Here is a 23,328-nt window from a genome sequence, read left to right on the forward strand (position 1 = left end):
CCCTTGAGATTCAGTGACACTACCATCGCCGAATCCCCCACCATCAACATCCTGGGGGTCACCACTGACCAGAAACTTAACTGGACCAACCACATAAATACTGTGACTACAAGAGCAGGCCAGAGGCTGGGTATTCTGCAGCGAGTGACTCACCTCCCAACTCCCCAAAGCCTTTCCACCATCTACAAGGCACAAGTCAGGAGTGTGATGGAATACCCTCCACTTGCCTGGATGAGTGCAGCTCCAACAACACTCAAGAAGCTTGACACCATCCAGGACAAAGCAGCCCGCTTGATCGGCACCCCATCCACCACCCTAAACATTCATTCCCTCCAACACCGGTGCACCATGGCTGCAGTATGTATCATCTACAAGATGCACTGCAGCAACTCGCCAAGGCTTCTTCAAAAGCACCTCCCAAACCCGCAACCTCTACAACCCAGAAGGACAAGGGCAGCAGATGCAAGGGAACAACACCACCTGCACGTTCCCCTCCAAGTCACACACCATCCAGTCTTGGGAATATATCGCCGTTCCTTCATCATTGCTGTGTCAAAATCCTGGAACTCCCTACCTAACAGCACTGTGGGAGAACCTTCACCTCACAGACTGCAGCGGTTCAAGAAGGCAGCTCACCAGCACCTTCTCAAGGACAATTAGGGATGGGCAATAAATACTGGCCTTGCCAGCGACACCCACATCCCATGAATGAATTTTTAAAAAACTTCAAAAGTAATTCAATGACTGTGAAGCATTCTGGGATGTCCCAAGGTTATGAAAGAAGCTATGTGAAAGGCTCCACACTTTAGGAAGGATGTGAAGGCTTTAGAGAGGGTACAGAAGAGATTTACTAGAATGGTATCCAGGAATGAGGGACTTCAGTTATGTGGAGAGACTGGAGAAGCTGGGATTGTTCTCCTTACAGCAGAGAAGGTTAAGAGGAGATTTGATGGAGGTGTTCAAGATCATGAACGGTTTTGATAGAGTAAATAAAGAGAAACTGTTTCCAGTGGCAGGAGGGTCGGTAATCAGAGGACACAGGTTTACAGTAATTGGCAAACGAACCAGAGGCAATATGAGGAAACATTTTCTTATGCAGAGAGTTGTTATGATCTGGAATACGCTGCCGGAAAGGATGGTGGAAGCAGTTTCAATAATAATTTTCAAAAGGGAATTGGATAAGTACTTGAAGGGAAAAAATTTAGAGTGCTATGGGGAAAGAGTAGGGGATTGGGACTAATTGGATAGCTCTTTCAGGGAGCTAGCACAGGCACTATGGGCCGAATAGCCTCCTTCTTTGCTGTAACATACTATGATACTATGAAACATAAATGCAACTCCTTTCTTTCTCATCTCCAATGTGTATACATGTGTTCTAAGTATAGCCATATAATTTACTTTTACGCTGTCTGTACTGCAAATCTTCTATCACTGAATCATTAAAACAATAATTAAGATCAAATGGAAAAAGAGGCAATTGAGTGACTCAAAGTCTAGCAGGACAAGGAAGGAATGATGAGGAAAATTACAAGCAGGGTAGGTAAGTCAGCACAAATGGAAAGCAGCTCACCCCAAACAAATGCGCTCAATGAAGCTGAGTCATGAGAAATTGCTCCTTTGAACTATCCTCTCTCATTCCTCCTAAGGTGTTGGTTTATTAGGGCTTTGACAAAAATGAAGCCCTGCCTAAGTCGTCGAAACCCGTCCAACCTTGAACATATCTGAACTTGGTTGAAGTTCTGGGTTCAGGTTATTTGCATGGGCTGGCCGTGCACTGGGTGGAGATACCATCTATGAAAAGATGTCTAGCCCATATCCTTTGGTGGGGGGGACCCATCAGAAACAGCAGCCAGATGGTCTCCTGCTTCACTATTCTTTTTTGCTGGCCCAAATAAATTTTAACACCTTATTGGAGATCCAAAGAGGCCGCTGGTAGTCCCTTTGCAGACACTCCGATCTGAAGGGGCCCACTCTGTCTATGCACGCCTTCTTTGTGGCAATTGTTGGGTAGAAACCCCGGAAAATGATGTGGGAGGCATTGTGGCATCAATCCTGCATTATTTGCATAAAATGTATGTTGGGAATAACCCTGCAAATGCCTCCTTCAGGCACAAAGAAGGCAGAGGCCTGTTGTTATGGGAACCGGCTCCAATTTTATCATCCTAACGCTTCAGAAACTGGCACACAAGACGGAGTACGACGAGGAAAATCTGCCCCATATTGTCTTTCTCAATAAATAAATTGGGCTACTTATTGGTGATATTCCTAGGTGACTTCCTGGTGAAGTATCTGCAATACTGAATAATTTACATGTCAGACATACATACATACTTGTATTTGGAAAGAGTTTCTTGATGTACTGAGGATTATATTGGTGATTTGACTTGCTGTCATATTCCTATCTTAAGTGTTCTGAAACATCTGAGGGAGCACTTCAGTTCACTGCCTCAAGTCTTCGCCTGCTCTCACTGGGATTACTGAGGCAAACGTCAATAATCAAAGCAATCTTGAAAGCTCCGCTGATGACCCAATGCGTAAATTTAAAAAACCCAGCTCAGCAAAGCAGAAATGTCTGATCCTCGGTTTATGCTGTTAGCTCATCTGAGCTGGGACAGCAGTATGGGGTGCTACAGTTACCTTCGGCATCCCTGGTCACTATCCAACGACCCCTGATAGAACCATAGAAAAGATACAGAAGGGGGCCATTTGGCCCATCGTGTCCATATGTATGTGAAGACTTACGGTAACATTATCAGACTTGGTTGTGATGGGCCTACCGACACTCACTGTCAAGGCTGACACATGATGAATGGCCAATTGGGTGATGTAGCAGATGGCACCAGTGGAACAATGTCCCAATGTGACTCCAAGGATTTAGGAGGGGCGAAAATAGGAAAAACATTTTTTTAAAAAAAAACACTCTGGAAGAACTTCCAGACCCAAGTAGGAACTTAATTCACCACATGCAGAAGAATTTGGCTTTGGAGTTTTTCAGTGATTTATACATATAAAAAGAAACTGTTTCCTAGTTGTAGATTGATTTCCTCCCACTCCCTTTCTTTTTGCAGTGAGACAGACATGGAACCGAGTTAGAGGCTTCTCTGTGACTCTCATCAGTGTTTGACCAACAAGATGTACAGAAAAACACATTAAGTTGGCTTTTTGCACACTAAACCACTCGCTGCAACACTTTAATTTCTTATTGTTTGCAATTTTAGTGTTTTCCTTTACATCACCATTTTTTCCTTCCTCCTTCACTTATTTCATTTGACAGACTGTCCGTCTCTTTTGCTGAGCTGTTAGGAGCTGCAGAAATCTGCTTCAAATTGTTGTCAATCACAATCGTTCTTGTGGGCCTTTAACCAAAATCATGCATTTCAAGATATTTTTAAAACTCAAAGCGTGGGCACTTTGTGACAGTAATAGTTCCTACAGTTTCTTGTAGGCAAGATGCGGGGAAAGCTCCTGATATGCCCATTTTCAAAAGGAACCTATTTATGAAGCTCATACAAAATCTAATAAAGCATTTTAAGTTACAGTGGTGATGTGTCAGTGGTGATTGACGTTTGTGAATGGAGTTTTTAAGTGTGTTTATTTTTTGATGCATCAAGATTGAGTGACAAGCCTCTGGTCAAATCCAGCAAATTGCTAATCAAATGTTTGTAGTTACTGAACTGATAAATGATTCTTTAAGGACAGCGTGTTTGCAGACGCAGAATCAAATATTCTTTTAGACTCCAAAAGTTTTGCTTTCAAAAAGTACCCATGAGTTGTTCTGATCTGGAATGTGCTGCCTGAAAGGGCGGTGGAAGCAGATTCAATAGTAACTTTCAAAAGGGAATTGGATAAATACTTGAAATTTACAGGGCTATGGGGAAAGAGCAGGACAATGGAACTAACTGGATAGCTCTTTCAATAATGGGCCAAATGGCCTCTTTCCGTGCTGTATCATTCTATGATTCTACAAGCTGACGATTGGAAGTTGCTTAGCAAACAGACAACATGATGTTCTTGTATTAGTTTGGGAGATTATAGGCAAAGCCAATGGTTTATGGTGACTGAATAAGTGAAACTGTGTTTTTATTACATGGGATTTCAGGATTTTGGGGACCACATTCCTTTCTGACATCCACAAACCAGTGCATTGGACGGAGATTATTACTATTATTATTTTTGAAAGGAATCTGAGGACCAATAAGTGGAAATTGTTCATGAAGTGAGGGTAAAATCTGATGAACCATTTTTAAATTATGAAAAGAAAAAGCACTAGGAGGCTCCACAATATAAATCCCCTACTTTAAGTGGCAAGGTTAGCAGGCCTTAAGTGAATTTATTTTTGGCAGGAATGGGACAAAGCTCCGAGGGTCCTAGGGACTATCGGCTGGACCCAGGAGTCTTGGTGATGCTGGAAACTTTATCAAGAAGGAAATATTTATTTGCCTGTGAATTTCTTACAAGATTGCAACATACTCCTGGAGTTCCAACAGCATCATAAACACATAGAGGGTGAAACTGGACTTGGGCGGGGAGGCAAAACAAGGGGTATCGCATCGGCCCCCCGTTATAAGCCTCGCCTGAGATTCGGTTCCGCTGACTTCAGTGGATATTGGGCGTGGTATGACGAGAGGCAATTGCGATTCCATTTGTTTTGCATCCCCGCCCAAGTCCAATTTTGCCCCCATGAAATCAAATGGTGTATAAATATGAATCTGAAACTCAAAACTGTATCATGGACTTCACTTCCAACAATGTAGCATTTCATCTCCTGAAGCATTCCTCAATGGGTAAAGAAAGAACTTGCATTTATACAGCACCTTTCACATTCTCAGGATGTCCAAATGTACTTCACAACCAATGAATTATTTTGAAGTATACTTATTGTTATGTTGGTAAACATGGCAGCCAATTTGAGTATAGCAAGGTCCCATAAACAGCAATGAGATAAATGACCATTTAAACTATTTTGATGGTGTATGTCGAGAGATAAATGTTGGCCAGATCACCAGGATAACTCTCCTGTTCTTCTTCGAATGTGCCATGGGATCTTTTACATCTAACTGAGCAGGTAGCCAGGGACTCAGTTTAACATTTTATCCAAAAAACAAGACCTCCAACAATGCAGAACTCCCCCAGAACTAGATTGAAGTGTCAGCCTAGATTATATGGTCAAGCCCCAGGAGCAGGGCTTTAACACAAGACCGTGTGACTCAAACAGCAGTGCTACCACTGAGCTAAGCTGACACAGGGAGCTAAGATCCAAAAGCAAGCTTGAGTCAAGCTTAGAAGAGGTGTAAGGCAAGGGCCTAGGTTATGTCAGATGGGAGGTCTGGTTTGTAAACTGTTGGTACCAATGGGAGGTCCAGGAAGAGAGCGGCAGATGATGCTGGTGATCATGGGTCAGAAACAAATTAGCAGGTAACACTGAGATAAATTACAACTTATTTCTTTGCTTTTCCACATTTTTGGGGGTGGCAATGCAGAGTTAAGCAGCAAACTGCAATGGCAGCTCAATTTTGTTTTGCCAGTGTATCTGATTGGTTGTTTCTACTGTGAAAAACAATGAACCAATCATAAAGGGGAGGAGACATTTTTTTTCTTCCTAATTGTTTTTTTCATGTCAAAAACACTGAAACTAATCAGAAAACTTTGGCATGAAGTATAGATTGTAGAAGGTGTAGAAGACTGAGGGAGTTAAGGAGTCTTTTCAAGGCAGGTTGAGGTTTTACTGAGGAGAATAAATATTATTGGCTATTGTTGGTACAACTACAAATGGAGGTCGATTTTCAACCTGCTGCCTGAGCGTAAATCTGGTGTTTCAGATTATCCACTCGTTATAAAAACCGCCCAATTTTGATTGAAACCAATGGTAATGAAAATCAGGGCGGCTGATGTGCGATACCAGTTTTACACCCAGACAGCAAGTTGAAAATCCATCCCAGTAACTAGCAAAGTGTCAATGTTCATTGTCTTTAATCTAAGTTGGTAATTTTCTGTCTTTAGCAGCATTTCCAGTGAAGAAAATATTGTAATCCAAAGGGCAGCCATGTAGAGTAAGCACCGTTGACATACCTGGGTCATTTCTCTGATGGACATTACACTATCCAGGGCTTTCTGTAGTCGCTCGTAGTTCTTCTTCTACAAATGGAGGACAGGAAAATGGTAAGACACAGGTCATCCTGTGGGTGACAGCACGATTGTGATAACAGTTTACAGCAGCTTAAGCTGCCAACATTGTCAATGATGGAGGCAGGAAGTCCCTCACAAAGGACTTGTGGTTGAAGTCCAAACTCATGGGAGTTGTACATTGAATAATGAATTGGTGAGATAATAGGAAATAAAGGGTGGACATTAGAGTTCAGATGGACACGAGATCCAGTGGAACTCCTTAGTGATCGTTCCTAAAATTCCAACTGTTCTTGGGTAGAAATTCATCTAAATTATCCCACAAAGTGTAACTTTGTCCTTACATACTGAAGATCCCAATGAAGTTATTGTGAACAACAATTTCTGTTGATGGCAGTTAACCACTGAGGTAAAACAATAGAATCTGAGGGCGGGATTGGCATTGAGAAAGTTCCATACTCGCTTAAAAACTGGGCAGAGTAGCTATTAATAACTGCCTGAGTGGGCTGGGAGGAGATTACTTACAAATCTACCTGGGCTGAAGAACAGAATGAAAAGGAAGCAGAAGAAAACTAATCAGGTAAAAATGTGGCAAAACAACACATTAAATTGCTAAATTCTAATTCTTTAACCATTAAAAAGACCAATATATAGTTTGAATAGTCAACTTTAATTTAGTGTTGAATACAGTGTTAGTGGACTGAGATGATTTTTAGCAATTACCCTTTGTGTTTACAAAACATGGGACGGGGAAATAGGGGGCAAGCACAACGAGATAGATGAGATGAAGTAGGGGATAAAAGAGATTCATCGGGAATTGGGGATTAGGGACTAATCCAAAATCTCCCCTCTCCAGCAACACAAGGCATTACCAGAAGTGCAGGCGGTGAGGTGACATTACCTCATTGATATATGATCAGCTATAAGGTTGGAGTTTGATATAAGGTTATTTTTAAATGGCTCACCTTGGGGTTGAACGCAAGTGTTTTGGGATCACTTGGGTCCACAACAGAAGGATAAGGCTCAAATATAATGCTTTTCCTTGGAGATTCTAGAGCAGCTCGGCACATTGCCACTAACAAGTCCACCACCTGAAAAATAAGTCCTCGGTTATCACTCTCTGAGGCAAGTAACATTCCCCACTTTTAGTTCAAGCTTAGCATTGGTCGAGGCTAATCAAAGATGAAATGCTTAAGTTATTTAGAATACAATGGTCCTTAACATCTTCATTATGTGATTGTGTCTCATCCCTCCGCTCAGGCCATTCTGTTTCATACATGCTAAGGATCAGGAGTAAGAGGTTCTGTTATTTACAGTGATGGTCTGCATACTTTTCATGTCTAGGTGACAGCATTAAGGTTTATTTCTTCTGGGCGGCTCTGAGAATGACAGGATAGCCCTCCGTCCTTGTCACTCTTTTGTGGCTGTGACAGAAAGGCGGGGAGACCATGGCAGCAACAGTGGTGGGATAGTTAGAAGCAGCCATGGTGTTGTCGAAGGGGCTTTCCAGAAACACATTTGGACAAGCAGGAAGGGGTTGAGAAGTGAGGAGTGGGGTTGTACAAGGAGCAAATATTGATCGCTGCAGAGTACCTTATAATCTGTGGTAATGTACAACCCAAAACATTAAGGGAGGGGCCAATAGACCATGACAGAGAATATTTCATATAGTAATAGTGTCACAGACATTCCCGCTCCATGTCGCCGTTACTCGAACCTTCCTAGATTACAAATTCTGCATTCAGAAATATATTTCTTCCTCTTTATGCCCATTTCCTCCTCTCCCTTCTCCTCCTTCTCTGCCAAGAGGCATTGCTGGAGTACAGCTCCACACCCACTGATTGCTCTCCAGCATTTTACCCAAATGACCATCAGCAGGATAGCGATCAGGAGCAGAATGTTTAGACAATGATCGCCTCCCTCTCCAGTGATGGTGAAACCAATTGTAGCAGTCCTACTATCACCCTGGCTGAGATCAGCTAACATATAACTAACTGGACGTCAAACCTGGGAACGGTTTGGCTGGAATGATTCAGCTACTCGTGTCTTAATCCATTGGGTGAGCATCAAAATTGTAAAACATGGTGAGTTTTTGTTACCTCAAGATTCGATTTCTCCAACATAGTTCTCGCTGGCCTCCCTTGCTTCACTCTACAGAAACTTCAACTCACCCAAAAATTCCTGTTCCCACACCAAGTCCCATTCGCTCAACAACCCGTGTTGTCGACGATCTCCAATGGCTCCCAGCGCTCAATTTGAAATCCTTGATCCTGATTTATTAATCCTATCAAGGACTCGCACCACCCCACCTCAGCAATCTTCTCCCATCTTGGATCCCAGCTCTTTCTTCTCAGTCCTATGAGTCTGGCCCCTTGTGCAGCCCTCCTCCCCCACCCCACCCCCGCATCAGTGGCCGTGTCTTCAGTTATCTCAGCCCTACCCTCTGAAACTCCCTCCTTCACCTCGTAACTCTTTTCAACCATCTCACCTCTCCTAGCTCATCTGTTACTGTTCAGCATCTTATGTGGAGCACTTCAGGATAATTTATTACATTAGTGACGATATAAAAATGCAAGTGGTTGTTTTATAAATTTTATCTTGAGGGATGTATAGTTACCCTTGAGAATTCTTGTCAGATAAAATTCCTGTGAAGACCCTTGGGACATTTTACTGCGTTAAAGGTGCTATATAAATGTAAATTGTTGTTGAGCCGTTGGGGCCGTTGTCATGGCAGCTGCATCTCAGAATTTTTTATGGTGGAATGTGATTGGGGAGAAAGGTCTTGGTAACGCAATTAGTGAACATCGAAAGTAGAAACTAACCAATTGGGAAGGAGAAAAGCACTGGGACTTAAAAATACTTGGACTGATGACTCCACACAGGCAGGCAACCCATTTGTGACAGATGCAAGAAATATTATAAAGATTTCCCAGTAACACTGCTTCAGGTGACATAATCTAAACACAGCAAAACAATTCAGTCAGAACAAAAAATAAATCAGACACTAAACTGAAATATGGATGCCCGTTATGGGGTTCATCCCAATTCACTGTAATGGTAAGAGTGAAATCATTCAGCATCATTGCACTCAGGCTTTACAGCACCTTCAGAAATTTACTGAGGTCCCCATAATATAATCCCCCACCCCGCCTCCCTGGAAGTCACATTGAAAGGAAGCCACGTTGGTTCAGATTTTCTGATTGGTGTCATTTTACCAGCATCAGTTAACCCACGTCAATCGGAAAATCTGGGCTGTTGTAATTTTCGGAGGACGCTCTCTGTTAATAGGTGTCAGCAGTGGCTCAGTGGGTAAGCACTCTCGCCTCTGAGCCAGACGGTTACGGGTTCAAGTTCCACTCCATCGGACTTAAGCACAAGATCCAGGCTGATTCTCCAGTGCAGTACTGAGGGAGGGCCGCGCTGTCTGAGGTGCCGTCTTTCGGATGAGACGTTAAAACCGAGGCCCCGTCTGCTCCCTCAGGTGGACATTAAAAGATCCCATGGCACTATTTTGAAGAAGAGCAGGGGAGTTCTCCCCGGTGTCCTGGCCAATATTTATCCCTCAACCAACATCACTAAAACAGATTATCTGGTCATTTTCACATCGCTGTTTGTGGGATCTTGCTGTGCGCAAATTGGCTGCCACATTTCCTACATTACAACAGTGACTACACTGCCAAAAAGTACTTCATTGGCTGTAAAGAGCTTTGGGACATCCTGAAGTTGTGAAAGGCGCTATATAAATGCAAATCTTTCTTTTTTTCTCTTTATAGCTGCAATACATTTTTTTTCTTTCCAGCTTTTCTCTTTTCACCTCTTCTCCTGAAGATGTTGAGTCTCTTACTGGGATCTGGTTCCACGGGAGCAAGTTGCCCTCCAGCATCTTGCTCAAGTGACTGCTCTTTGCATATGAGCGTTGGCAGGCTATTCGACTGCGTGAAGGACACCACAGCCATAGCCCAATCTCTTCCTCGCGCACGTGGACTCCCAGCAGGGGTCGCTGGGTAGCGATCAGACACAGTCAGCTGATTTCTTTGCCCTCCTGAGGGGCGGGTATTTCCCAGAGCTGGCTCAGGTCAGCTGATTCACCACAGACTGGGTGAGATCAGTACGGTTGGGAACGGTGACTTTATCATTGAGCCACTGGAGAGGTCCAATGGCTTCCATCTCTCGCTCTGTGACGGACAAAGCTTGTTTACCTACCTCTGCTCCAGTGGCGACCTCTTCTGCTGCTCCTGACATCACTCCCAGGGTGTAGAATGAGAAAACACATAGCTCCCGTGTGCACACAGCAGGCTGGGCAGGAGTGGAATACAGAAAGAAGACCGTCAGTCTACTGAAATTCAAGCCCCATGCAAGAGTAATACGAGCAGCAGGTCTTAAACTATGGAGATTAGGAATAGACTGCGTGTTGGGCGTTCTTCTTTTCCCAGAGAGCAGTGAGCCTCTGGAAGGTGTTGGTGGCTGGTGAGGTGGGAGCTGAATCTTTACCTTCAAGAGGGAGCTGGACTGGTTCCTAACTGGGGCAGAGATCACGTCATATAGAAGGTCAGTGTCCATACAGATAACACGTGGTCCGTGTGATCTCCTGGACTGGTTTTGATCGCCTGAAGGGGTCGGAGAGGAATTTTCAAGGGTATTTTTTCTCCCTTATTGGCCCTGGGTTTTTTCTCTGTTTTTTTGCCTCTCCCAGGAGGTTATCGTGCTACTGGGGGAGGGGGAGGTTATCGTGCTGGGGGGGGAGGGGGGAGGTTATCGTGCTACTGGGGGAGGGGGAGGTTATCGTGCAGCGGGGGGAGGGGGAGGTTATCGTGCTGTGGGGGAGGGGGCAGGTTATCGTGCTGGGGGGGAGGGGGAGGTTATCGTGCTGTGGGGGAGGGGGCAGGTTATCGTGCTGGGGGGGAGGGGGAGGTTATCGTGCTGCGGGGGAGGGGGAGGGGGGAGGTTATCGTGCTGTGGGGGAGGGGGGAGGTTATCGTGCTGCGGGGGAGGGGGGAGGTTATCGTGCTGCGGGGGAGGGGGAGGGGGGAGGTTATCGTGCTGTGGGGGAGGGGGGAGGTTATCGTGCTGTGGGGGAGGGGGGAGGTTATCGTGCTGCGGGGGAGGGGGGAGGTTATCGTGCTGCGGGGGAGGGGGGAGGGGGAGGGGGAGGGGGAGGTTATCGTGCTGCGGGGGAGGGGGGAGGGGGAGGGGGAGGTTATCGTGCTGCGGGGGAGGGGGGAGGGGGAGGTTATCGTGCAGCGGGGGTGGGGGGAGGGGGAGGGGGAGGTTATCGTGCTGCGGGGGAGGGGGAGGGGGAGGTTATCGTGCTGTGGGGGAGGGGGGAGGTTATCGTGCTGCGGGGGAGGGGGGAGGGGGAGGGGGAGGTTATCGTGCAGCGGGGGTGGGGGGAGGGGGAGGGGGAGGTTATCGTGCTGCGGGGGAGGGGGGAGGGGGAGGTTATCGTGCAGCGGGGGTGGGGGGAGGGGGAGGTTATCGTGCAGCGGGGGTGGGGGGAGGGGGAGGGGGAGGTTATCGTGCAGCGGGGGTGGGGGGAGGGGGAGGGGGAGGTTATCGTGCTGCGGGGGAGGGGGGAGGGGGAGGTTATCGTGCTGCGGGGGGAGGGGGAGGTTATCGTGCTGCGGGGGAGGGGGGAGGGGGAGGTTATCGTGCTGCGGGGGAGGGGGAGGGGGAGGTTATCGTGCTGCGGGGGGAGGGGGAGGTGGGAAGAAGTGTTTAGTCATGTTGGTCTTTTTCTGCCCATCAATTTCATTTGTTCGTAGTATATTAAATGATCACTCTGGAACAGCCATCTCTAAACCCCGTGACCTCTGTGAATCCCATACTTATTTGCAGTAACACGGAGTTATGGATGGCTGGAGTGAGCACTTTTCGAAATTATAATAATAGTTTCAATAAAATTAAAAACATAAAAGTAGTCGGATCAACTCGCGTAGTGGCACAGCTGGTCATAGCAATCGGTGCGGAGATGTAGAGATCAGGACGGTCCTGTGCTGAGTTTGCTGATCCAGAAAGCTGCTGAGGCTGGGGGTCAAATGAAAATTTCAGAACTGAGATTGATGGGTTTTTGTTAGGCCAAGAGTATCAAGGGTTATGGAACCAAGGTGGGTCGATGGAGTCTACTGCAGTTATACAGGGCCTTGGTGAGACCACACCTGGAGTATTGTGTGCAGTTTTGGTCTCCTTACCTAAGAAAGGATATATTTGCCATAGAGGGAGTGCAGCGAAGGTTCACCAGACTGATTCCTGGGATGGCAGGACTGTCGTATGAGGAGAGATTGGGTCGACTAGGCCTGTATTCACTCGGGTTCAGAACACTGAGAGGGGATCTCATTGAAACATACAAAATTCTTAAAATAATGGGTGCAACTGCTGTATATGACTAATGTTAAGAACTGGGTACAGAATGAGTTTCAACGTCTCTGGGATTTAGGCCCAAACCCAAGCAAAAGCTGAGAGTCAACTGTCTCTTTAACGGGGCACTCTCAGACTGTGCGTATGTAGGTATGTGTACGCGTGTGTGTGTGTGTGTGTATATGTGTACACGTGTGTGTAGGTATGTGTACACGTGTGTGTATGTGTGTGTGTACACGTGTGTGTAGGTATGTGTACACGTGTGTAGGTATGTGTACACACGTGTGTGTAGGTATGTGTATACACGTGTATGTGTAGGTATGTGTATACACGTGTGTGTGTAGGTATGTGTACACATGTGTGTGTGTAGGTATGTGTAGGTATGTGTACACGTGTGTGTGTGTGTGTAGGTATATGTACACGTGTGTGTAGATATGTGAGAGATTGCTTTCCTTTTTCTTGCTTTCTCTCGTCTTTGTTATTTTACTTCTGGTTGGAAAATGTACAAAGGATTCCCATACTATTTAAGTCGTGCCATATCAGTTACGTTTTCAAGAAAAACCCTACAAGTTCCGTCTGTTTCTAAGTTATTTCTCTATATTTGGAAGAGGTAAAAATAAGCACGAAGCTGTTAACATTTCCTGGATCAGACTCCTGAGCTTTAGCCAATGTTTCTGTGTCACTGTTTGTTGAGAGATGATTTGCCTTCTAATTTTCCTCCCTGTTACAGGAGAATGGCCAATCTTCCAGATAGCAATACCATTCTTTGATTTGGTAATCAGGCCAAGACAGCAAACGTGCTGTTTGGGAACCCAATAATGTTAATCACTGTTCTACCACACCATGGCTATGTACCACACCATGGCTATGTACCACACCATGGCTATGTACCACACCATGGCTATGTACCACACCATGGCTATGTTCTATCACACCATGATCCCGGCTGTGTCCATCAAACTGTTGCATTACCAAGTTATCGTCCACTCTACGTCTGCCATGCTGCAAAATCAATTACATTGTGCTTACCTTCAGCATCGATCCGTTCTGGAAGACATGCTGCTCATCACACACAACACAGTATTCATTCAAGGTGGGAATCCTTTGCTCAGCGTATTTCATGGTCTGAATGGAAAAATTGAGATATAAATTAATGACGATATGCCTGTAACTAATTGAATTCTTCTTCGAGGTACACGTACACAGATGTTGTGATGCATTGATATGTTGTAACAAGAACAGAAGAATAGTGAAGGACAAAAAAAAAATCGCCATTCGGCCCATCAAAATACCTTCCTCTAGTACCCTAACTCTCCCAAATGGCATTCAGCCATATTTTAAATACCACTGCCCCATTCCTGCCAGGTTGGCCAAATTAAAATAGGCCCTATTGTAGGTATCACCAGATTCACACAGCAGAGGGAAATGAACAGAAATAACCCTCTCTGGTCTAGATTTTCTACTCTCAGGCTTGGCAATAGGTGACCGGGAGTGGAAAATGGTCAAAAGTCCTGCCCCACCGGAATTCCACCCCAGCAAATTTCCAGGTGCCTGGCACCAGTAGCAATAGAAGCACCCACCTCAAATAGGCGGGCAATCACGTCAATATTAACTTGGTGGAGAGAATGAATAGGATCCCTCATACAGTGCTGGGAAATGACACTAACTGTTCAAGACAGACTCACTTCCCAGCTTTGGTGGACCTTTGAAAAACTAAACAACTGGCTTCATCGCTCAAGTGATTTAAAGCTGAGTCCCAACATGACCAAGGGACGTCTATCAACAGAAAGAGTTGTATAAATTAGTGAATCTTCTTAGCTTTTGACCAGCTGACTGAACGAAGCAAAGTACAGAGATGTCAAACGTGTCCCAATTAAATCAGGCTTGCTTCTGGCAGATCACAGAGTGCCACTGACAATGGTTACACAGGGGACCATTGCCTGGTTCTTGTCTCTCACTTCATCTGCCGGGGGGGGGAGATGGGAGCTGGCCGACACCCTGTAAGAGGAGAAGAATGGGGGACAAAAAGGGGAGAAAAATACAGAACCTGGAGATAACTATTAAAAGGGACGGACTGCTTTGATCTCTACGTGTAGCAACATAGTAAAGACATTGTCCCTTTAAATAAGATTAATGAAGTCGCTACACACAGCGATGAGAACGATTCTTTTCCCTAAGAGACTATAATATATACATTATATAATGTATCCTTATCTACAGATATATGCTCAATATACCCGATGGAGAGTTACCGACTGCAAACTGAAAAAAATACCAGCGGATATAGTTTAGCCTGAAGAATGGTTGTGACGTTTCGTTTAGTGACTGGCCTGTACTCTAAATTGGTGCATCCAGGTAACTTTAGCTGAGATCCGAAGGCCGTTGTAAATTACAAGCTCCAGGTCAATGACTGGTTTTCTCTCTTTGTTTAAGATTGTTTTGCATCTGTAACAAAATGTGACATCTGGAGTCTGACGGAAAAAACTTGTGCGAGATGCCCAAAAACAAATCCGTAAAATATTACAATCGCCGCTCTGCTGCCCCTGCCTTGAAAGTTCCCGGATTCTTCAAAGATTTTTTTAAACTTTACTTTTGTAATTGTTTTCCGTGTGGCAAGGACTCTTTCCCTTCCCCTTAACAATCTGAGAATGAGGACACTGCCCTCCAGGAGATGTCAGAGGACAATTGTCTCGAATAGAGGGCTGCCTATGGTGACACCACAAATCCCGGCCAGAATGGAAATGATTGGGTAATTCCCCTCTCAATCACAGCTGGAGACTGCACAGCTGTAAGTGACTGGGATTGATTTTATGCACATAATTTGTATTATGTAACTATCCTCCACTCACTGCATTTTCCTGGAGAAATAATCCTGCTTTTATCAGGAGATGTTGCTGTAGTTTTGGTCATGAGTTCTGTTTGCTGTAGTTTGCAGAGACTGTTTAAATAGACTCTGTTTATAGTAAGTCCCGCCACCTCCTCGACTTTGTTGGCTGACACAGTTGTGTCAACACTTACTTTGCAACTAGAATTCTTCTTTGGATCTCCAGTATTACAGCTAGCTGGTTGCCCCTTAATTGTGCTTCTTAGCATTCATTAACAGACTGCTTAAAAATAAACTGAACAAAGGAGGAGGACATGGTGGTGTTATGGATGTTGGTGTTAGAAGAAACACAAGTGGGGAAGATGGTGCTAAAAAGGAACAGGTGTGCCGACAGTGTTCAGCTAACTATTAACGCCACAACTTCCTCAGAGTTTACCTGTACAAGAAAGCCATATTCTAGCGTTGGAATGTTCTTACAGTGACTCCCAGCCTGTGAATCAATAGATAAGATTGGTAAGATATTGAGCAATGGAGAATTACTTGATGATAAATTAATACTGGTCTCAATGAGCCAAGCTCTGGTATGTGGACATAGGAACAGGAGTAGGCCATTCAGCCCCTCGAGCCTGTTCCTTCATTCAATGAGATCATGGCTGATCTGTGACCTAACTCCATATACCTGTCTTAACCTCATATCCCTTAATACCTTTGGTTAATAAAAATCTATCAATCTCAGATTTAAAATTAACAATTGAGCTGGCATTATCTGCCAATTGCAGAAGAGAGTTCCAAACTTCTACCGCCCTTTGCGTGTAGAAGTGTTTCCTAACTTCACTCCTGAAAGAAAAATAGAAAATGCTGGAAATACTCAGCAAGTCAGGCAGCATCTGTGGAGAAAGAAACAGAGTTAACGTTTCAGGTTGACGACCCTTCCACTGGCACATTCCCAATGTCGTCCATGGAATGGGGGAGGGAGCAAACAGATTTCAGCTTCTTGCCCACAGGAAGGAGGGGGGCATGGGGTGTCATGAAGTACTTTGTATCGTTGAAAATAATTTATTGTACAATTCTTTGGTGTTGTTGGTCATGGTCAATCTGGTCAATGGTAATTAGTGGGGAAACAACATTGTGCCTTAAAAGTGCTTTGTACATTTCTGCTCAGAGACCATTTGAAACTAAAGCAATTCAGATGAATGCCATTCTCCTGTAACTGTTGGAAACCATTGGTTTAAATCTCCTTGCTACACAAATAAGTTTTACATATTCAATTTCCATATAAATGAACCAGCGTTTTCAGATCACTTGCACTACGCTGGGTGAAACTTGCCTGATTCGCGGAGGGGTATCCAAAGAGTTCGGGTTTGGGGGTTTTCATAGTGCAGGAGATGGAACGATTTATGATGCGATTCACTCTGAGGTCTGGCACCCCGAGTTTGCTCTTTAGCATGGAGTCCTGGATGAGGGGAAAACTTGGAGATCTACAATGAGAAGCGGAGAGTTATTTTCAGCAGTTGGTAGAATAATACAAATGTTTCACAAACTACCAGAATGTGGAGGCCTATATTTTCCATTTGGTGGACATCCACTGCTTAATTTCCCAATGATTTTAATAATGCATCTTACCAATAGTAAAAACTTACTGCTCCTATAGATGGACAATGGTCATCAGTGATGCATCAGTAGAATTCTCACCTCATTGAAACTTAGCATGAAAAGGATTCTATCTAACACTAATACACTGTTAACTTTCCTTTTAACTAATGTTTCTTTGTTCACACTGAAGTCTTGCCCTAATTCGGATAGAACCCCAACCATGGCATTCAAATGTGGAAGGGAACAGTTCAAAAATGATTACGTTTTTGTATTTTGTGCTTGACCTGCGCTCTGTCACCCAGTCTGGCTCTCATTTTTTTTTCTGTCGCTAAAATGCGTAAAGAGTGCAAAATGGCTGCTGCCGTAAACTAAAAAATGGGTTTGATATTCGATTCATTCGGTGAAATATTGCCTTTTTCCTCCCTATCTTCTTTAGGTTTCCATCCAGCTGAGAAGGCAGCAAGGCGGCAATATTCGCAGCTGCTGCCAATGCCATTCTGCAATGGGACACCTCGAGGTGTGTAAAGGCTTTTAACTTTGGAGTGACTTGCCCCTTTCATCCTCACCCTTTCAAGGAAGCACTTAAAACTCTGCTGACTGCCTTCCACCCTACAGCGATGGGCCAGGTGAGGTAGAGAAGACTACAGGCACAGATGTGCATCCTACTATTCATGAACAGCAGCTTGGCACAAATTTCTTATGACGGACGCTACCTTAATGGAATCACACACATTGACCAGAGTTTAAAGAAGTCTCCATCGCGGCCATCTGAATTTTCCTTAAGTGCTACCGTTTTTGAAACAAACACACAAACAAAATCCCAGACGTGCTTTACTTTGGGATCGGCGAGAATATGCTGAGTCCCGACCGGAATTTCTTCACTGTGCCGCTCGATTTAAACCAGCTCTGCCTCTTCTCCTGCTGGTGTTTCAGGAAATCGTTGCTCAGGTGCTTCCACTGCTGAGAAGTGAACATTCCCAGAATTCTGCAAAGTAGGAAACACAGGAGATTGACCATCGTCTCCCCCTCGCACGCCCCAAACAACACCGGTCACCTCCACCTCCGGGACTGTAGGACCATTGGCCGGGAACTTCCTCGCAGCTGCTCCCGCTGTGCCATAACTTGGTCGGAAGTGCGGCAGGAACCCGATTTATGCGCCTAAACGGGATTCCCGTCGCACTTCTGGGGAAGTTAAAGGGGCACAGCAGCAGAAAGTCCAAAGAAATTCAGGGCCATTATTTTTCAATTACGCTTTGTTTGCTACATGTTTGAGTATTCATGACAAAATTTGAAACCATTCGTAGTTCTTTTTATGAATTTTGTGTTGATCAAGACGAGGGCTGTTAGTGCTGGAAAATGGGACACGTTTCCATTTCAGGCACCCAGTGTCCCCATCAAGCAATCCCAGGTCTAGTACAGTAAAGTAAAGCTCCCCGCACCCCCTGGACAAACAGTGTGCTTCGGCGCAAACTTGAGACTGCACTGCACCAACGTGACATTTTTCCATTTACCACACAAACCGTCCACCAAGAACTGGATTGAGACGTTCCAAACTCGTTTCACATAGGACCCATTACGAGTAATTTTGATATTTTGTTTTGAAAGATCAGCTGTCGTCAGTGACACAGAAGTCCACGAATGTAAGCTGTCGGAAGCACTAAATTTTAGATTTTAGACTGCGGTGTGTCAAAATGGAGGCAATTTGCCTTTGTGCGATAGTGTAAGGATGATGATAGTGAATCAGCAGCCCATTTTACATCTCTCCCCGTTTTTAGTTCCATTTACTCTGCTCCACTAATATGCTTTAACCCCTTCCTCAAACCACCCCTTACCTTATCAGTGTGAACTTTCCACTGCCATCCATCTTTACAACCCCGCTAAGTGAGTTTGCCAATTAGCAATGTTTTTCAATCAAATCAAATAGATGTTCAGTAGTTCACTGTATCAGGGTTTGCAGGGCTATGTGAGTGTATGAGTGAGATCCATTCAGTGCCACAATATCATCATGTCAGGTATGTGTTTTATTGCATTGCTTTAGTCCAATAATTAACTAATGCCTTTTGTGAACAATGATCTCCAGCATTTGAAACCAGTATATTAAGAGTCTGTACAAGTAAGGACCATCGAAATCTTTAGAGATCCAAGAAAGTCTAGAGGTCCAGATTTCTACCAAGGCACACAATGTTGTGCTCCTTGTATTCTGTGTGTATATTTTACATATACTACCAGATCTCCTGTGGCATTGCTCACATTGAGACGGAGGATCTGCTGTCTTATAACAATAGAGTGCGATGGGAAAGTTATCACAGGAAGTAGGTGTGCCACTTGCAGGAAATGCAGGTGAGATGCAAGACTCCCAATATGTTAGAGGGATACACTTATGTAATATACATAAATGCGTACATAATTACATGTAAACATAAATTAGCTTTTAAAATATAACATTCCCTTATGGTGGAGACTATAGCACTTACTTCTTCAGTTGTAGTCCAAGGCCGAATCCCTCTTTGTTGGATGGTTGGAAAACCTCTACTGATGGCTCTGTTGGGTGATTAAAATATCGTCACTTGTGAGGGCGAAAGGTACTTCCAGGACAAATAATCCGCTGGGTCAAGATGCTGATTTCCACGGTGCATCAGCAATCTTTGAATCCGCCGTGATTTGTTTACAGTAGGATCCCACTGGCTTCCTGCGGGTGTCCCACTCGCCTGCTCAAAAGACTAACATCGAGGCACAGCGGGAAGACGGCAAGATCAGAGCGGGTAAGTCGCTGCCCTCATTTCAAAGTGGGATGGGGAGGAGGCTCGTGTGCAGCACAAACGCCAGCACAGTGTTGGGCCGAATGGCCTGTTTCTGTGCTGTAAATTCTATGTAAAAAAAAAAACAGCCCTGAACATCTTAACCTTGGGAGAGTGTCCACTGTGACAACCCAACTTTATCGGCAACTAAATCCGAATGAGAGTCAGTGTTTGCTGTGGGGTCTCGCCTACACACAGGTGAGTTGGACTTCCCCAGATTTGTTTCACGTAGAATCCCTCCTGCTATCAGATGGAGAGACTTATAATTCATCAGATTGGGTTGGAGGCAGACTCAGGTCCTGGGGGTGAAAGTGTCCTAACTCACTGTGCCACCCAGTTACCCTGTAGGCTACTTTGATGGGGATGAACGGCCAGAAGCCTCCTGAATGCCACATTTTACGTCTCCTCTACTTTAATTGTACTCTTGCCATTTTTACAGCTTTGTCCCAGGATAGTGTAACGATCCTGAGAGGCTGCCCTGTGAGAAGGTTCAACCACCCATGGGGAGGGGGGGGAATCTGGGGCAAAGCCCAGAGATTCTGTAGACGGAAGAGGGGGAGAAGAGAGAGAGAAGGCAAGTCTGGCACATTTGCTGATTTGTATCATTGTTACCGGTTATTATTAAATACCCTCTGCCCCGTGCACATAACCAGTTTCCGGGTTTTGTCTGGACGAAATTGAAGGCACTGTTATACAATCAGCTCGGGTAATTTTCAAGAAGAGACTTGAATGAAGTTCACTCTCGTCACTTACCAGGTCCATCCAGGTACTGAGACAGAGAAAATCTCATTCTGAGTACGATAGGCTCTATCCTCGCCACCTTCCAGGCAATTGCGATCTCCTCCTATTAACAAATTACATTAGTTACATCCAGAAAGCTCTGATTCCATGGACACAATTGTAGTCAGTAATATCTGATCCTGAAGCAGGCAGGAAATGTAGGGGGACAGCTTACATTGACCACGAAACTAACAAAATGCCTGCACATATGTGAGCTTTAATGAATGGTTTTGTTTAACAGCCTAAAAACCAAAGAAAGTACAGAACACGAGAAGGTCATTAGGCCTAAGAAGCTGACTCCTTCCGTCAGGATGTGTAAAATTAATACCTTTGTGGGCTCTGCTCAATTTGTTCAATCTTTGAACAGCTGGAGCCAATGGAAGAAAATCTTAGCGCTACAGATTTGTATTGCTGGGAAAATATCAAACTGCTTGGTCTTTCTACTCTGTCCCTTGGAAGCACCTCACGTTTTGTTAAGTAAATATAGAGAAGCCTTGGGCCTGTCATTATGGTGAAGGCTAGGCCCGAGAATATGGATCATGTAACTACCTGGTGGGCCACGTGCCTGTGTTCTAATGGGCTTCTTTGGTTCCATTGGCTGTGATCTAAACTCCATTTGAACCTGGGAAAAGGGTTGTTTTAACAATGAATGTTAAATACGTGACTGGCACTGCCCGAGACCTGCTGCAATGGAATGATGTTTCTTGAACTGAACTACACTGAGAAGTTCAGCCCATTTCTACCTTTACTTTCATCCTATGCTTTTTTCATGGAGACAGGTCACTTCTACACAACATCACTTTGATACAGTTACAATTAGAGCTGGTTTGAGAACTTGTAATTCTGCCTCCAGTTGGGGCTACAATTTAAGGCGTCTCATCTGGTTTGATTACTTGCAGTTTTTAAAATTATATTTTCAAGAATATGCAATTACATGTTTTGTTACCCACTGTACATATTAATTGCTGATGGGAGACTACATTTGTGTACTAGGTCTGTCGGCCTGGCTGTGTCTCTGCTGGGAGCAATGGATGAAGTGGTTTATTTGGGTTTGGTCTCTGGGAGTCACAAAGTCAACGCTGGCAGATAGGCCGCTTTCCTTTGACGTCACGTCCGGTTTCCATCTTCGCTTCCAAGGTTCAATCTCTGGCATCATAAGCATCAGTTAGATGCTGGGAGCGGAGCGGGATGATTGTAATTGAGTCACAGTGGCTCATTGGGCAACTTTAGTGCAGCATAGGAAGTTTAAATCCCCACTGATTTTTGCCTGCAAACAGATGTGTGGACACCAGGTGTGAAATGTTGGCTGTCAGCGTTCCACCTGGACGTTTGGCACATACAAAATTGTTCTGCCTCATTATAGCTTCTTCACTTGCTGTATCGAAGAAAGGACACAGCATCTTTCTTAATACCAGTCAGTTGTCATCTTCTGCTGGAGAGCACAAGAACGAAAGGGAACTCCACTAAATCCCAGCCAGGCCTGACACCTATGGCTGGGCAGAGGCCCGACGGTACATGGAATCAACAAGTCAGCACAGGTCCACAGGTGATGTGGAGGTGAGCCAAACACAAAGCCTCGAGGCAGAATGAATTCCGTTGAAATAAGGCAACAGCAGTGACCTGCCGGAATGAAGTCGTGGACAGCGACCCCCAACCAGTAGGACCACCTAAGAGACCACCTAACCAGAGAGACTCATCTAATTAATAGACATGAAAATATAACTCTTGGTAGTTTGCCTCGGAGTTTCATTGCAAAGTACGTTTCTTTATTTAATTTTGTTGAAACAATTTTGATGAAAGAGCATTATCCCTGGGCGGGAGCCCGTTAGTCCTGCTAGGTGTGTGACGTGGTTGGAGCAATCCACTGAGGTATAGCATCTGTAGTCAGTCCTGAAGTAGCTTAAATAAATACAGCATGTGGTACGATTCATGCTCCAACTCTCTCTTGCTGTCCTTCCTCTCGGTGTCTCCCTCCAGCGATGTTGCCGTCACACCAGGTCTAATCAGCTTTTGACTCGGGGGGAAATGCTGCCACTCAATGCTGACTTCTACCCGAGGGGATAAATGACCAAAGTCGACACGCCCCCCAGTACCAGGAGGCAACGTGTCATTTGAACACGTCTCAGTTCTCTCTGTCTGAGCAACACAAACCAGAGCAACTGTTCAGGGTGAAGTCTTGCAACACTAAAAATAAATACTCAGCCTCCCCTAAGTAAACTGCCGAACATATGGAGTTGGACTAATTGTTTTTCTCGCTGCCAGCAGGCTATTTTTAATTACTTTACTGACATGATTGTGTTTATTTCAAGTCCTTTCCCACAAGCACTGGGTGCTGCAATTATTACATTTCAGTGATGGTCACGTGAAACTCATGGCTCCTTACAGTGACCCCGGGTAGGTGAAAATGCACAAGATGCCCAAACAGTGGGCTGGATGAGTGAGATAATCAAGGTGGGTTGTCGTTCAGCCCCACAGTAACACGAGAGACTCTGCGTTGAATGAGCCTCACTCAGGCAGTGCCCAGTGACCCACCTGACCAAACATGTCCACCCAAAGATCCCAACGAATGATTCTGGTCTGGTAACCTTCAATACATAGTGCTTATGAAACATACTGAGCTATGCAAGATTCCTATTGTATGTATGTGCAAGTACCATGCAAAGTAATGTACCACAACCCAAGAAAGCCTGTAGACTTTAGTGAATTCAATGTAACCTTTTTTTTGAAAATGGTCAGTCTCACAGAAGGAGAAATTTACCATATCTCCTTTGCTGCCCAGAATTCACTGCCTCATCTCCAGTGATCTCCATTTTTTTTTCAAATAAAATTGTTGGACTATAACCTGGTGTTGTAAGA

The 23,328-nt window shown here is 44.8% G+C and overlaps 1 protein-coding gene across 5 annotated transcripts in view; it reads right to left on the reverse strand.

Annotated features, from left to right (window-relative positions):
- The window catches only part of LOC137304840 (protein mono-ADP-ribosyltransferase PARP6-like), an 82,773-nt gene that overhangs the window by 24,334 nt on the left and 35,111 nt on the right, over positions 1 to 23,328 (reverse strand). For all 5 annotated transcript variants that reach the window (XM_067973630.1, XM_067973628.1, XM_067973627.1 and 2 more), the window contains exons 7-15: positions 20,446 to 20,536; positions 19,369 to 19,435; positions 17,730 to 17,879; positions 16,629 to 16,779; positions 15,738 to 15,791; positions 13,507 to 13,602; positions 10,327 to 10,419; positions 7,089 to 7,214; positions 6,070 to 6,135 (exon numbers count right to left, since the gene is read on the reverse strand). In XM_067973630.1, the coding sequence (XP_067829731.1) occupies positions 6,070 to 6,135; positions 7,089 to 7,214; positions 10,327 to 10,419; positions 13,507 to 13,602; positions 15,738 to 15,791; positions 16,629 to 16,779; positions 17,730 to 17,879; positions 19,369 to 19,435; positions 20,446 to 20,536 (894 nt within the window). The remainder of the gene's footprint in view (positions 1 to 6,069; positions 6,136 to 7,088; positions 7,215 to 10,326; positions 10,420 to 13,506; positions 13,603 to 15,737; positions 15,792 to 16,628; positions 16,780 to 17,729; positions 17,880 to 19,368; positions 19,436 to 20,445; positions 20,537 to 23,328) is intronic.

Source organism: Heptranchias perlo, chromosome 38 (genome assembly GCF_035084215.1).
Source record: "Heptranchias perlo isolate sHepPer1 chromosome 38, sHepPer1.hap1, whole genome shotgun sequence".
Lineage (NCBI taxonomy): Eukaryota > Metazoa > Chordata > Chondrichthyes > Hexanchiformes > Hexanchidae > Heptranchias > Heptranchias perlo.